This window comes from Phlebotomus papatasi, chromosome 2, assembly GCF_024763615.1.
Source record: "Phlebotomus papatasi isolate M1 chromosome 2, Ppap_2.1, whole genome shotgun sequence".
In the NCBI taxonomy this organism is placed as follows: domain Eukaryota; kingdom Metazoa; phylum Arthropoda; class Insecta; order Diptera; family Psychodidae; genus Phlebotomus; species Phlebotomus papatasi.
In genome coordinates, this window is record NC_077223.1 from 76,606,659 (window position 1) to 76,622,120 (window position 15,462).

The following is a 15,462-nucleotide window of genomic DNA, read 5'->3' on the forward strand; positions in this document are numbered from 1 at the left end:
CGGACCTCTATTGTCCAATAATAGAGCAGATCGAAGTAGGCCTAAGCGATCAACCTGAAGTGCGCAGAATTGGCCAATGGGAAGAGTATTATATTACATAAAGACAACGCCAGGCCGCACACATCTTCAACGATGTTCCAGCAGCTACGAGAGCTTAGATGGGAGGCTTTATCGCACCCGCCGAATAATCCAGACTTGCCATCAAGCGATTATCACCTTTTTAAGCATTTGCAATTTTTTATGGTGCAATACTGTCCTTATGAAAGGCTTCTAAGTTTTTTTAATTTTAGAATTTTCCTTCAAAATGGACGAAAGTTAACAAACAAAATGGCGCATATTTTTAAAATTAAGCCTAAAAATGCTCAAAAGCTTTTGCTTGAGCTAATATAAAATAGTCATATAAAGCTAATATAAAATAATAAAAAAGTCGCCAACGCTAAGACGGCGATGGCCGCAATGTATAGTGAGTTCAGCATGAGTATTTGTAAATAGTAATGACTCAATAAATACATACAATACATACATATTTGAGTATAATCGCGTTTGATTGGGCAAAACTCAAATTCTTAAAAGCTCTAGCCAATCAGGGAACGCGATACTTAAATAATTTATAGAGGTATTAATATTTAATTATATATTGATAAAATCTATAATGACCTAAACAAATAATATACTGACCAAAGTTTTGATACCAAATAAACTGTTATAAGAATAAATCCTCTGATATCTGTATGAAAGAGGAATAGCCAAGAGGGGAAATTTCCTTAAAGGAAAAACGAAATCCACCCCTGTAATGATTGTAAACTGCGCAGTGAACAAACCAAACAAACCAAACTGTGAGTGTTTTTCACACAGATTTCGGGATCCTGTATTTTGCACAAAATATTTTCACTTTTCCTGCTGAAAAATCCGTTTTCCGGTTTCTTAAAGTTCGACCATTGGTTCAGTGAGTGAATATTTGTGAAAATTTGCTGAAAGTTTGTGGAAAATTCTCTTGATTCTGAGCAAAGACATTCACACATGTTTTTTTTTTCTTTTCATAGAACTCATTTGAGAGTCTAAGGGAAAATTCCAAGAAAACCCATTGTTTCTGATAGTGAAAATGAATAATTTAGAGTGAATTTTGTGGAAAAAATTCTAAATCTGGTAGACTATAAAAGAGAAAATCCCAGAGAAAAGAAAGTGCATTCGCAAGCAAAAGGCATAAACTCAACCCCTATAGTCCAAGGGTGGTTGGGAAAAATCGATACGGGGTGGCAATTTTGGTGTGCGTCGAAAATGCACAGAACCCCAAAGGATTTCAGTGTATTTCCTCAAAATCCTAATTGCAGTAGAAAATTGAGTGAAGATTCACCCTGAAGATACCACCTTTAATTGATTTGAAACCGAGATTTAAAATGAATCCGGTATACCATACCATTATACCCACCCTCATACTCGGGTGGCTTCTAGCGTGCTGCAGTGCCGGTAAGTTAGTTATTACCCAGAAACTTTTTTTTTGCCCATTTGGTTTTATGATGGAAAAACTCCATCGAGGAAAATTGCTTGCAAGAATGAGGCCAACACAATTTTACCGTTTACTTTTTCCCCTCTTTAACATTTCTGCTGAACCACCTTCATCTAAACCACCCGCCCCGCAGCACCCCAAAGTCGCATTTGCGTAAAGTCAATCACCCAGGCTCAGGATCCAAGGAGTGACGAAGCAAGTGAAAACGATTCATCATATGAAGATGATTTTGGGGATGATGAATTTGAGAAGTACGACATACAGCAGAATAACTTGATATCCAATTACAATTTATCGGTAAGAAATAGATTATTCACTGACAAACTTTTGACTTGCACATCAATTACTCTATTGACATGCTAATTTTAATTCCATTATAGATTGGAACAACAATATGTGAGAGAAAATTCAACTTTTGCCATACTCTGTGGAGAATTGATGCTTATGGAAATGTCACAATTGCGAGTCAAGGTAATTTCAATAAAATGAATGCAATATAAGGACAAATGGGGATGTTTCGGACATTTGAATTATTTTCAATTAATAGAAACTTGCATGTAGACGATGTTATCAAAGAAAATGAGAAAAACTTTTGAGCAGTATTAGTAAAAATAGTAGACAAAAACCTTCCAATATTTGTTTTAGAAATGATTAATAGAGGAAGGTTTTCAGGCTTCACATGCACTCTAGCTTCGAACACTTCATATTTTCTCCCATATTCCTTTAATGAATCTAACTTAGTGGCACTATATTTTAATAGCCAGTTCTAAGTCACACATTTCCTGAATGTTCATTTCAGATTCATTAAAGGAATATGGGAAAAATATAAAGTGTTCCAAACCAGAGTGTGTGAAGCCTGAAAGCCTTCCCCTATAAAAATATTCGAAAACTTTACCAAATATTAACAAAATACAGAAATACGAATTTTATTAATTTTTAAATATTTGCTATTGCTGCTGTAATAAGGCAATATCCTCCTCAAAACAATAAAAAAATGAACAAGTAAAAAATAAGACAAAAATATCACAGAATTGTATTGTTATTCATTAATAGGGGAAACTGGTCCTTTTTTGTATTGGGTACCTTTAAAAACAAATTTTTCTTTGTAATTTAGCTTCACAATTGGTTTGTATTTTAAGCTCTATTTTAAAGGTGACCCACTTCCCACTATTTCGACTGATTTAAGATTGATTTAATTACTTTTACCACTTTTACCCTTTTCTGTGCCAAATACTGTATAAACCAAATTATACTTTTTTTCTTACTGAACACAACTTTCAATTAGGGGAGCATGGAGCAGTTTAACGAAGCGGCAGTTTCAATTTTTACATATTTTTCTTATCCTTTTGAAAAAAATGAAAACTACTCTCTCTTGGAGTTCGAGCAGTTGAAATGGGATAAAACATTTATGTTACTAAAGCAGATCCTAAATCTTATGTTCACAAAAATTATAAATTTCGGAACGCGTCTCGTTTGAACTCTGCAATTGATCTCATAAAATTGCACTAAAAAGAAACTTTAGGATTCCTTATTTTCACCAATTTTTGAACCTGAAATAATTTATCGAATTAACATTATTCTAATAATTTACTAGTAGTTTAATGATTATAATAAGATATTTATCATATGGAAAATTTTAAGATGGTTCTGAGAATTTTGCTTTAAGTTCTAGAGGTACAAGAGGGGTAGTTTCATATAGTCTCATGAAGAATTTTTCTGTAGCCCATAATCCCCTATTTTACTAAAAGCAATTTCAAATGTTGAATGAAAAGGTCTTGCTAACTGATTTAATTGATTATGTTCGAAAGTTTAAAAATGCCTAAAAAAGCATTTGAAACAAAATTAAAAAAAAAAGAAACAAAAATAGCTTTTTTTGTTTGATGAATGATTTTCGGTTGTCAATTTTTCATTCTAATTATAATTTTTCAGAATATTTTCTGTGCTTTTAGTAATATTATGAGGATTCATAATTATAAAATATTAATAGAAATACTATTAAGCTACAATAGAAAAGTTCTGAAGCGTTATAATGATTTTTCAATGTTCAGAAATATTTTAGAAGTGCCTAAACCCTTGTATTTACAGACTAAATTATCAAAATTGAGCAATCATACGCATTATAGCAATTTTACGCATTTAGACAAACGTAAAATCACCGTTTTCACAATAAACCAGTGAAATTTAAGGATAATTGTTTTTATTTTTATTAACTCTAATCCTAACCGTAACTCATAGTATACACTAAGTTTTATTACGGTTTGCAATTTTTATAAAAACCGATATCAAAATACAATTTGCAATTTAAGGGTGAAACTGCCCCACTTTCCCTTAGCCATTAAATTAGGAAATGCCATTTTTATGTTTTTGTTTTTCAGTTCTTTTTGTCAATCAGGGATAGGATCGAAGTGAGATTTTTCTTCAATGGCTCTATATCTTATAACACATTTTTGGTATATTTAAAATCATATTAAAAAATTATTTTTATAATTTAATTTATGATTTGTGCGTCTCCTAAAAATCTTCAAAAACTATAGGGAGAAGTGGGGCACCTTTGAAATTGGAATTTTTCATCTATTTTAAGATAAAATTGATCCTTATCGTGATAAAATTTAGCTGCACAAACAGATTGAGAAGATAAATTACATTATTATATGGCTCAGTCCCACTTAAACATTGGAAAAAAATCCAATTTTAAAGGTGCTCCATTTTCAAAGGTGCCCTACTTCCCTCAATGACTTATATAGACCTATAATTTTTCTATATTTTCTTGAGTTGTTTTAATATATTTTTTTTAATGATTAAACGCATAAAGCCGTTTTACGAATCTACCAGAAAATTCCCCAATTACTTTCAGAACTCAAAGATTTTTTTAAGAATCGAATCATAAATCACATATATATCATAAAAACAATAGGAAATCATTGAAATTATTTTATTTTATAGAAAATTGCAATAGTTCTATAGGTTCTATAAGGTAAAGTGCTCTCGCTCTACCGGTTCCTTGTCTCGACCGGTAAATTTATTTATTCAATTTATTTATATTTGCTGTAATATTTTGCGTATGATCTAACATTAATAGGTCAACCATTTCATGAATAATACGAACCAGTGTCAAATTCATAGAAATTGACGAAATTGACCATGAAACATTCAAAAATTGACCCACTGGTCGAGTCGAGGAACCCGCTGGAGTGAGGGTACTTTACCTTATCAGCTGCACTGAAAGAAATCCGAAAAAGTTAAAATAACATTCCGGAAATGTTAATTTTACCCTGCAGTATTGATCCGAAATCGGTGTGAATATTACCCTTTTTAGGTGTATTGGGGGTTAAAGTTACTCTTTTTCATGTTAATTTTACCCTTAAAAAGGTATAAAATTAACATTAAAAAATGTTGATGTATTTTTACACCTAAAAAGTGTTAAAGTTATGAGGAAAAAAACCCTCTTTTTTTTCTCAGTGTGAAAATCAGAAATCCTTGAAAGTTTCACTTTAATGCCTAGCGCACAATAACTTTTATTTTGTAAACATGTTTTTAATATTTCAGTGAGAGTGAGTGAAACCTAGATCTCACTCACTTTTATAGGAAATTTTGAAAACATATTTACAAACAAAAGTTATTGTGCGTCGGGCATAATGCAGTTCTGTTTAGATTAGTGTTTCAAATATTAATGGTAAATACAATGATTCTCAATTTTTGTTATTTTGCAACAAATCCAGATCAAACTAAGTCTATTATTTTTATTTACTTATTATATTAATTATTTTGGAAGAGTTATTTTTTAAAACTTTATTGTATTTTCAAAATAACTACATAATCTCTAATATTAAAAGCTGTGTCAGAACATCCCCGATTCTGTCTAAAATTTAGTAAAATTCTAACAAATAATCCTGTGTCCTATATTTCAAAGGATGTTGGGAATCTGACTCAAAAGCTTCCTGTGACCAGAGCGAGTGCATTAGCCGTTCAACGCTTAATAGAGACAAAAATCGGTATCTATTTTGTTGCTGCTCAGAGAATCTCTGCAATGACCGCATGACCAGTGCTACTGAGAACAACCCCAATCCAGATATCTGGGCTAGTCAATCACCTTCACCAGCTCCAGATGCCTCAATTCTCGAGAATCCTCTAGTCTGGCTAGCCCTAGCAGCAGCCTGCCTCATACCCCTATCTTTAATTCTGATCCTAATTTGCCGAAGGGGCAATAAATCCCAACCTGAACTAGCCCCATTAGCTCCCTCAGGGCCAGGATACAGTTCCAATCTTCACAATGTGGACAACCTCAAACTGTGCGCAATGATTGGACAAGGGAAGTACGGAACTGTCTGGCGTGGTTCAGTCAATGAGCAACCAGTTGCTGTAAAGATCTTCCCTGGACAGCACAAGCAGTATTTTATAAATGAGAGAGATATCTATACTCTACCTTTGATGGAGGATTTATGTCTACTCACCTACTTCGGCTGCGATGAGCGCCGAACTATGGAGGACAATATTGAGTACTTACTGGTGCTGTCCCTAGCTCCCCTGGGATGCCTTCAAGACTGGTTAACCGAGAACACAACTGCCTATGCTGTTTTCTGCTCAATGGCCAAGTCTGTGGCTCACGGATTGGCTCATATGCACACTGAGATCAGGAAGGGTGATCTGATAAAACCCTGTATCTGCCACAGGGATCTCAACAGTAGGAACATCCTGGTTAAGGCTGATCTAACATGTACTCTCTGTGATTTTGGATTTGCAATGAAAACCTTTGGACCCAGGTATGAGTATCGCGGGGAAATAGCCTTGGCCGAAACGAAGAGTATCAATGAAGTTGGGACTCTTCGTTACATGGCTCCGGAAGTTCTCGAAGGAGCTGTAAATCTACGAGATTGTGAATCGGCACTTAAGCAAATTGACGTGTATGCTTTGGGTTTGGTTCTCTGGGAACTGAGTACAAGGTGTCAGGATCTCTATCCCGAAGGACAGAATGTCCCTGATTACCGAGCTCCTTATGAGGCAGAAGTTGGAAAAAATCCCACATACGAACAGATGCAGGTATTTGTCTCGAGACACAAGGCTCGTCCACTGTTTCCTACCACCTGGGGAGGAGGAATAGCAGGAAAAGTTATCCGGGATACTTGCGAAGAATGCTGGGATCAGGATGCTGAAGCTCGATTGACTGCCCTATGTGTAGAGGAGAGACTCCAGGAACTATCGTCCCTTAGACCAAAGAGCAGTCTACTCGGAAAGAATGGTACAACCCCTCCTGTGGCTGCTAACAATGTGGTCAATTCATTCAAAAGTATCTCACCAATTTGCCCAAATGATGCCGTCATCATCACGCCGCCCAATCAAATCATTCCCAAAGCACAGACCACAGAATACACCACAGACACCCTGCTGAGTCTCTCTGGAACAGGAGCCAGTGGAGATGGGAGGGTGAGAAGCTCAAGCATCTATCAGCAAATCCAACCTTTTGCCATAAGGAATGGGACAGCTCCATTTTCACCCATCCAAAAACACCCCCAAGAAACCCATCGATCTGATGGAGAGACAATAGGTTCTGATCAGAATGTTACTCAAGTGAAGCTGGCCAATGGGGAGAAAAAATTTAACGGCTGGAATGGAGTTCGATCGATGATCAAGAAAAAACTCTTTAAGCGAGCCAGCGTTTGTGAAGACAAGTCCCACTTGATGGGCAACAAACTATCCCTCCCTGTGAGCATTGACAGTGTGTCATGTCCAGAAATCGGACCTCAGTCCCTATGTGACATTCGAACAAGACCCAGACAGAGACCTAGCAACCTCAATCTTGCCCCAGTGCACTTTCGCTCAGACATTGACTTCGAATCGAGTTCAGAGTCTGGAGGAGGGTATTTTGAGAACAATCTCAATCAACAATCTAACATCATAAGAAACTCCCTTCGTGGTCATCTCAAAGGGATTGAGTCTAGTGACTCCTTTGAAGATTATCGACGTCCTGGAGAAAATACCCATCCCCTCCCATCCCGAATAGTCACCTCGAAGTCAGCAAATGCTGTAAAGAGTCTCAATGATCCTTCACTGAGGCAGATGATGCTCACGGATAAACAGATAAAGAGACAGAGATCTCTTGAGGTGTTCAGGGAGGTTTTTGGGCCAACCAAGGGCAGTGTGGAAAAATTAAGAGATCCCAGCCAGAGAGTTAAGACCCCAGGAGATGTTCCACCTTCAGTACGAAAAGTTCGTGCCTCTAAAACCCTTTCCCTCTACGATGATCGCATGATGGACTCTACCCTGGGAAATATTCTCTAGCACGAGGAGGTACTGTTGCTGGAACTGTAAGAGGAACCTCAGCTGGATACAATCCAGGCAACAGATAGCAGAAGGGTATACATGGAAGCAAGGTTCTAATAATATTAGTCACTGTAGCAGATATTCTACTAGTTGCATAGTACTGTAAGATTTTCATACCGGAGGTCATTTATAAAAAAAATAATTAAATTTTCAGAGGCAGTGATGATAAAAAAATTAAATTCTTTTAATGAATTTATAATTGCAATCATCAACAAATTACCATTTATAATTTCTTATGCAAACGATATGGCGAGACTGAAAAAACGCAATTAATTTATTTGACAGAAAATAAACCACTATTCACTCTCATCGTTTTAACAGAAATAAATTGGCAAATAACTAATTAATTGGATCACGGATAATTGAAAATCATGTCAGACACAATCACCCAAATTTATTTTTCATTATAGTGCCTTTGTAATAATTATTTTTTGAGGTAAATTAAAATTAGTAGCTCAAAGCTATCGATATTAATGTATGAAAAACAGAAATGAAGAAGAACTGTTTGTTACCACAATTATGGATAATTGAATTTGCAAAAATAGGGGATGTGAAGCATTTTCAGACCGGAATAATTAGATGAACGGTTGGTTTTTTTATTGTAAAACTTATTGGGTATAATTTAACTTAGAGATTTTTTTTCCAAAAAACTAGTTTCTTTTTACAATTCTTGAATTTGTCATCATTTGTGATATTTGTAAGTTTGAAACCACCTTAACAACTCGACTTGTCGGAATATAAATCGTATATAAGTCGATTTTTTTCAAAATTCGTTTTATTTTCGCTTTTCGGGTACTCTTTTTCACCCTCTATCTTCCTTGTGAATATTATAACAGAAAGTTAATTATTCCTAAAGTTATAGGAATTTAAAATCATAAAAATCTTATACTCATCATGTAAAATCTCAATTTGAAACCGCTCTCTTGTAAAATTGGCAATTCGTAACTTATTAGTTTTAAATTCTGAGTTATCGAACTTATGTTTAGATGTCCAATACGAGTATCTAGGGAAATTGTTTGGACCCAGTTAGCTTAAATATACTTCATTAAAGTTTACAAATGTGTTTTGAAAGATAAAAATGATTAAAAGTGATTTTTGATAAATATTGTAGTTTACTAACCAATCAATTTTATAGTTAATAAAAAATTGCATCTCGAACAGTGAAAAGCTAAACAAAAAGCATCAGAAATCACTTTTAATCGTGCTCAATGTGTGAAAATGCTTCGTTTTTTTTACTGAGAATATTTTAGTAAAGAAATATGGGGAAGTTCACGCATTTGTTCTTTTATTCAAGATTAACTTATTAAACGAATACGAAGCGTATTCAAAATAACTAAAACCGATGAGTATGTTTTGAGTATGTAGGGGAAAGTGGTCTGCCTTTGAATACGGGAGCCTTTGAATGTTTCAATGTTTCTATTATTTCTCAAAGCGAAAATTCTATTTTGTGAACTATATTTAATACTATTAACTATTTTCTATTCACTTCGATTAACAAAATGGAATTTCAGCTTTGGGAAATAAGAGAAAAAATGGAACATTCAAAGGCTGACGCATTCAAAGGCAGGCCACTTTCCCCTATTTGAAAATATGCAGGTCAATTCCTCGACAATTAATCATCCAAAAAATATGCATTTTTAAAAGTTATTACACGACCTTCTCTTATTTTTGTACTTTGACTTAGGATTTATGGAATTTAATATTCCAAAAATTCTAGAACTTTTGTTTTCATATTTCGCATAAAAGCTAAAATGGTTTTTTTTTGTAGATAAAATCTTCAATTTAAAAATTTTATATGTTTATTCAATTCATTAATTTTTAGTTGGACAAGAGGTTATTAGAAAGCTACATAAATTTCAAAAGGCTTGCTAATTAACCCTAATTCCGAACATGTACCGAATTGGAACATTTTCAAATAAACCTAATCAATATTAATAGATTTTCGATTTATGGAGCGCAAAGAATCAGATAATATGATCATGATTTAGGTAATAAGAGAAGAGTACCAGCGATTGACAGTATTCCTTGGATCATAAGATAATTACCGTATTGTTGCTCCAAATAAAAGGAATATTTAAAAATTATTAGTTACTTTTTACCATTCAATTTAATGCATATACTTGCCATTTCTTACCCGGTTCACATTATTTATCCGAGGGATATATAAGTGTGCCGCTTCCGGTTCACTCGAGCGCCGATCTTTTATAAAAATTGTGCCGATTTGCCGATTTCGTACGAATTTTATCGATCTCGTGCCGGTCTGCCGCAAGTAAGTTTACAAGATTAATTTTTCCAGTGAAGTAGGGTAAAATGAGGTAATTTAGACTCTTTACAATTAAGGACATTTGAGATTTTCTCACTGTTTTAGAGATTTAAAAGGAAGAAAAGCTGTTCCTTTTCTTCTTAATCGTTCTTTTCTTCTATTTCGCGGTCTTAGTTTTCTCTTTGCTCATCTGAAATAACGAGAAAATCTGAAATGTCTCAAATTGTAAATGGTTCCAAATTACCTCATTCTACACTACATTAAAATTTACCACTGGAGTTGTATGTAGGAAATTTAGAATGTTACCTGAGCATAAACGAACGTTATACTTCATAAGATCGAACTGACACTTAAATCTGCCGATTCTTCTCTAAAATCGTGCCAATCTGCCGATTCTTCTCTAAAATCGTGCCAATCTGCCGATTTTTGTTAATGAACATGGTACGTTTAACATGCTGATCTGTCAATTCCTAGCCAAATTGTGCCGATCTGTCGATTTTTATCTCCAGATCGGCACAATTTTGCCGATTGTCGATCCCGGTTCACTCTGAGAGCCACTCATTCACCCTTAGACATTATCCAACCTTTGATTTTTGAACCCGACGAACACCTAAACTAAAGTTATGAAGTAGGGTAAAATTATTCTAAAAAGTTCTGGGCGGTTTTTGGTGGACAATTCCAGGTCAAGATTGAATTACTGTTCAATTGTCTATTTTGCAATATAATTTTTTCCCAAAAAGAAGTGGAAAAGGTAGTTTTTATTTGACATGTATTGCCTCGAGGGAAATTGAATGAGAAATAATTTGCATATATGATTTACAAAAGTTACTAACTTATGTTCTCTCTTATCATCTGCTCGCAATTGCTGTGCGATGCAAATTTTCTCAATTCGAATCTACTTTATTATGCTAGTAAAATATGTTGATTTTCAAAAACGGGAAGAAACTTGAAGGAGAGAATTTTATTGATCAATTTTCAGCTGTTCCAGTGTTCGTCACAAAGAGATTCTTATTCTGACTAAAAAATATGCATTTCAAATCGCTTTCAAAATATTTGAAATCTCATTTTTCAGCAAGAATCTACTATTGACAAAAACGTTTAGCGAACAGCAATAGCTTAAAAATGTACTTTTATATTAGCATAGTTTACGAAATGTTAGCAATATTTTGATATTTGGTGTTCCCTAAACCGGAAGAGCTTAATCTCTTGAGGACCAGTACATTCCCAAAAAAACTTTTGTTTCTTGATTTTAAGATAATCAGCAAGATTATCAATGGATCACCAAAATGACCCATTGATTCTCAAAGATCTAAAATAGGTGTTCAAGTGTTCAATGAAGCATGTATACTGACTATGAAAGTTGGATCGTCACCCCATAACACAATGATTTTTCGCAAATTATTCAATGATTTTTACTAATTGTCTTTTTTTGTAAAATGTCTTGCATTTAGTTACAAATGCAACACATATTGCAAAAAGATAATTCATTAAAAGCAACATATATTTTTTTAATTTACGGTGATGATCCATCCAACCTTCACAGTCGATATATGCTTCACTTACCTCATTTAAGTTGAAGAATTTTATTAGATATTTTGCCTTCTTAACCTTCAAATTCTCATTATTAAGATGTGATTTATACTTTATGCGATAATTTCTTGCATAAATAAGATAATAGGGGAGACTGGGGCAAAAAGTCACAAAATGGGTATTTTATTTTTTTCAAGCTACCCTAGCGCCCCACAAATTTCTAATTAGTGCAGTTTTATAGGAAATTTACTGCTCTACAACTTTGTGAAAGTCATTTTCCTCTATTTTGTAAGAAAATATATTTATCGAGCTGTTTTCCAAAAGGTAATTTTGTGACCATTCTCAAAAATGCTGGGGCAAATAGTACCAGGTATGGGATATTATTATATTTTGATTTGCTTTATTACGGGCTTGCGTCAATTAAAAAAAAATAGCTAGGTGACATATTTTCATAGGAAATTTATTCCTCTACACCTTTTTAAAACACAGTTTTCTCTATCTGAACGAGAAAAGCGCCTTTCATGCTATTTTAGAAAAAAAAAACACACAAGAGACTGCTAATCGTTTGACCAATGCAAACAAAAAGCAGCGAGACATGGAAATTACGTTTCTTTTCGCCGTGAGACATCAGAAATTGCTTCGGACTTTGTTACTCTTTGCTCTATATCTCTTGTTACTTTTTACCCCAAGTGGTCATTTTTAATAAAAGGATTTCCTGGAGAAAAGAATCTTTGTAAAAATCTAAAATAGATAGTGGTTTTGTATTCAAAGAATCCAAATCATTTAGGAAATATTTACTAGTGCATCAATTTTGAAAAATAAGTAGGTCAGAATTGATATTTGCTATAAGGAAGACATTTGAAAAATAGGGCTAAAAATTTCAATATTTTTTATCTTTTAAATTCCTTGTTCGAATTCTAAGAAACTTATACATGGCTTATACAACCTGTGAAGGAGTTTTCCATCATTTTGCTCTGGAGGTTGGTCAACTACACTAAGACGGCGATGGCCGCAAGGGGAGTGGGAATTGTCTGAATCAAGATGAATAATAAATACAATACAATAGAATACAAATACTTACGACTTTGAAGAAGGTTTATGGAGGCCATTTATGGAAAAAAATTTAAGCCGATATCTCTTTTATCATGGAAGACATTGAATTTTGAATTTGTGACTTTTTGCCCCAATGTCCCCTAAACCTAAAAGATGCAACAAGAAACTGAAAATAAAGAATAGGTATAGCGAAATGTGGGGCTCTTTTGAATTGAAGAAGCTTTAACAGTGGGCTTTTTTCTTTTATTTTTAAATGGAATTGGAGCTTATGTTAATACATAATTTAGCTCCACAAACCAATTGTAAAGCTGAATTGCATGATGATAAGGGTCAGTTCTCTTTTGAAAGTGGGAGAAAAATTCCAATTTCAAAGCTGCCTCAATTCAAAGGTGGACCACTTCCCTCTACAAGACTGCCGCATTATTATCCTAATAATAGCCACTGCCAAGAAATTTAAAAAATATATAATATGATTTAAAAGTTCAAATTTTCCAAGCAATTTGCTCTATTCTACGGGTTTCAATAAACTTTTAAAGTGAGTAAAATGTCAAACATGAACTATTTGAAACCGAAATGGAAAGAACTTTCTCAAACTGCTACAATCTTCAGCAACATTTGCCAATAATAAATATTTTTCGGGGTGAAATGAAATTGGTTATTAAATAAATAATAGAATCCCAAATCAGAATAACCACATAAACTTTATATAAATTGCAAATATTTTATGCATCAGAACTTTTTTCTTTGTTTCTTATAAGAGATAGTTTCAAAAGGACAAAAGTCTCATTTCATTATTCAGAAATTTCTCAAAACTTTACTCATTTGTACTTCATGAATTGCCGAAAACCAAGCCCACAAACTTTTCCTAAATTTGGGACAACAAACAGTTTGTCTAAATTTATCATCACTGCCTCCTCTTTAGGAGTATGAGAGTATTTATGAAGGTGAATTTTGTATGATGAAGCACAAGAATATAAGGAAAACAACGTCTCGAATCATTTCAATAAAAATACTCAAGAAAAGCATGAATAATAATTTCCACCTATAAATAAATGGAATTCAATTAAACGGACAAAGTAAATAAGTGACCGAAATGGCAAAATTTAATTAGTATACTAGCAAAGTCCATTGAAGAGGCATTAAACTGGTGTAAACACTGAAAGCACTTGCAGCCACTATTCAGGCTAAAATAGCATTATACAGTTTTGTTAATGAAAGCCAACCACAAAGTCCCTCAGAGAGAGGCAATAAACGTAGAGAGTTTTATGTAAATTCCACAATTCAATGCTTCGTAACAATTGGGGAGCTATTAATAAACACATGACAAAATATTGTCCATGCGACATAAAATTTCTACAATGTATAATGAATGCTAATGTATTGTTAATTAGTTTGATATAGTTAAATGAGTTTTTGGCAAAATATCACTTACACCACATGCAAAAACAGAGAATTTTCCAACATCTTGTTGAAGAAAAATGTTTACGCCAGTTGTCATTTGGAGGATGTAACTGATGGCAGAGGAAAATTTAGAATAAAAATTTCAAGAGAATATTTAATGACATGACTTTAAATAATTATTCAATTTATTTATACATTCTGTTGTATCATTTTCGGTCTTTCACAAAAAACAAAATCTGTTTCATTTTTATGTGTAAGTGTGTGTGTTACCATTATGGAAATAAACATGAAATTTAAATTACATTACACTTCTATATAAATTTGATATTAATTTAGAATGGTATTAAATAAACACTCCCGTTCTCTCATTTGGCTAAGAGGTTATTATAAAATGTGAGGTTATGCTAGCCAGAATAACTTGCGAGGTTAGAGAATAAAGTATTTCAAAAAAAGCTAAAAGTTTTTAAAATCGACAACATATAGAATAGATTATATTTTATTTGAGAATTTCTAGGATTTAATTCTTACGAAAGAACTTGAAAAGGTTAAGTAGAAAATTGAGGTTATGTTGTAGATCATCCAACGTAGCCTGAAGTTATTTTTTTTACTTACAAAAGCTTCAAAAAATTAATAATAAATTATTTTAATATTCAAAAGCACGATACTATATAACACAAAGTTCTTTTAGTTATACCTTTCAAAAGTTCATTATTTTAACCTTAAAATGAAGTACAATTTGAGATATTATTTCGATCTGCGGCGAAAGGGTTTTACATTCTTTGACTATTACAGTAAGATTCAGATTAATTAGATTCAACTGTACTTACAGTCTGTTAAGTAAGAGCGTTATCGGCTTTATGTGTTTATAAAATGACTTTTCTTTCTTTCATTGAAAACTAAGACACTACCACTGCTACCACTAATAATGGACCCAGTCATCAGCTTGATTGACAATAGGCTGGCCTTTTGAATGCATTTTTTTCTACTAAATTTTCTATATCTTTCGGTCAGGATTTCGAAATGAGACGAATGCGTCCTATTAGGGTAAGTGTGCTAAATTCCGGCCAGCTTGCAATTTCGGCCACCTTTTTTGTTCCTCGAATTTCCATGAACTTTTAGATTTTACATACTCTAGAGATTATATAGTGAAAAAGAATAACAGAAAATGTAGCTTTAACAAACAAGATGACGTGAAAAAGATATTGGAAGAATTCCCGAAGGACAAGGAACTATGAGAATGAAAGTGGCCGAAATAGGGCACCAAAGCTATGTCTACATTTTTATTCATTTTAAAATGTTTTAAGAATTATTTTAGAGTAAATAAAGACGGTGAACTCTTTACATGGTTCCAAGCAACACTCTTACAAAAGAATAAAAAAAATCAATTTGT

At 33.4% G+C, this 15,462-nt stretch overlaps 1 protein-coding gene across 1 annotated transcript; it reads left to right on the forward strand.

Moving 5' to 3' along the window:
* The first annotated feature begins 1,015 nt into the window (after window positions 1–1,015).
* LOC129804449 (bone morphogenetic protein receptor type-2) lies at window positions 1,016–7,994 on the forward strand. Its single transcript, XM_055851765.1, has 4 exons — window positions 1,016–1,467; window positions 1,641–1,804; window positions 1,888–1,978; window positions 5,418–7,994. Exons 1-4 carry the CDS (start codon window positions 1,398–1,400, stop codon window positions 7,781–7,783), a joined length of 2,691 nt encoding a protein of 896 aa, XP_055707740.1. The 5' UTR covers window positions 1,016–1,397; the 3' UTR covers window positions 7,784–7,994.
* Window positions 7,995–15,462: the final 7,468 nt, after the last annotated feature.

Coding starts and splice junctions, on each gene's coding strand:
- LOC129804449 (XM_055851765.1), top strand. CDS start 1,398: ATGAATCCGGTATACCATACCATTATACCCACCCTCATACTCGGGTGG. Junction 1,468..1,640: donor TCTAGCGTGCTGCAGTGCCG/GTAAGTTAGTTA, acceptor CCCGCCCCGCAG/CACCCCAAAGTCGCATTTGC. Junction 1,979..5,417: donor TGTCACAATTGCGAGTCAAG/GTAATTTCAATA, acceptor TATATTTCAAAG/GATGTTGGGAATCTGACTCA.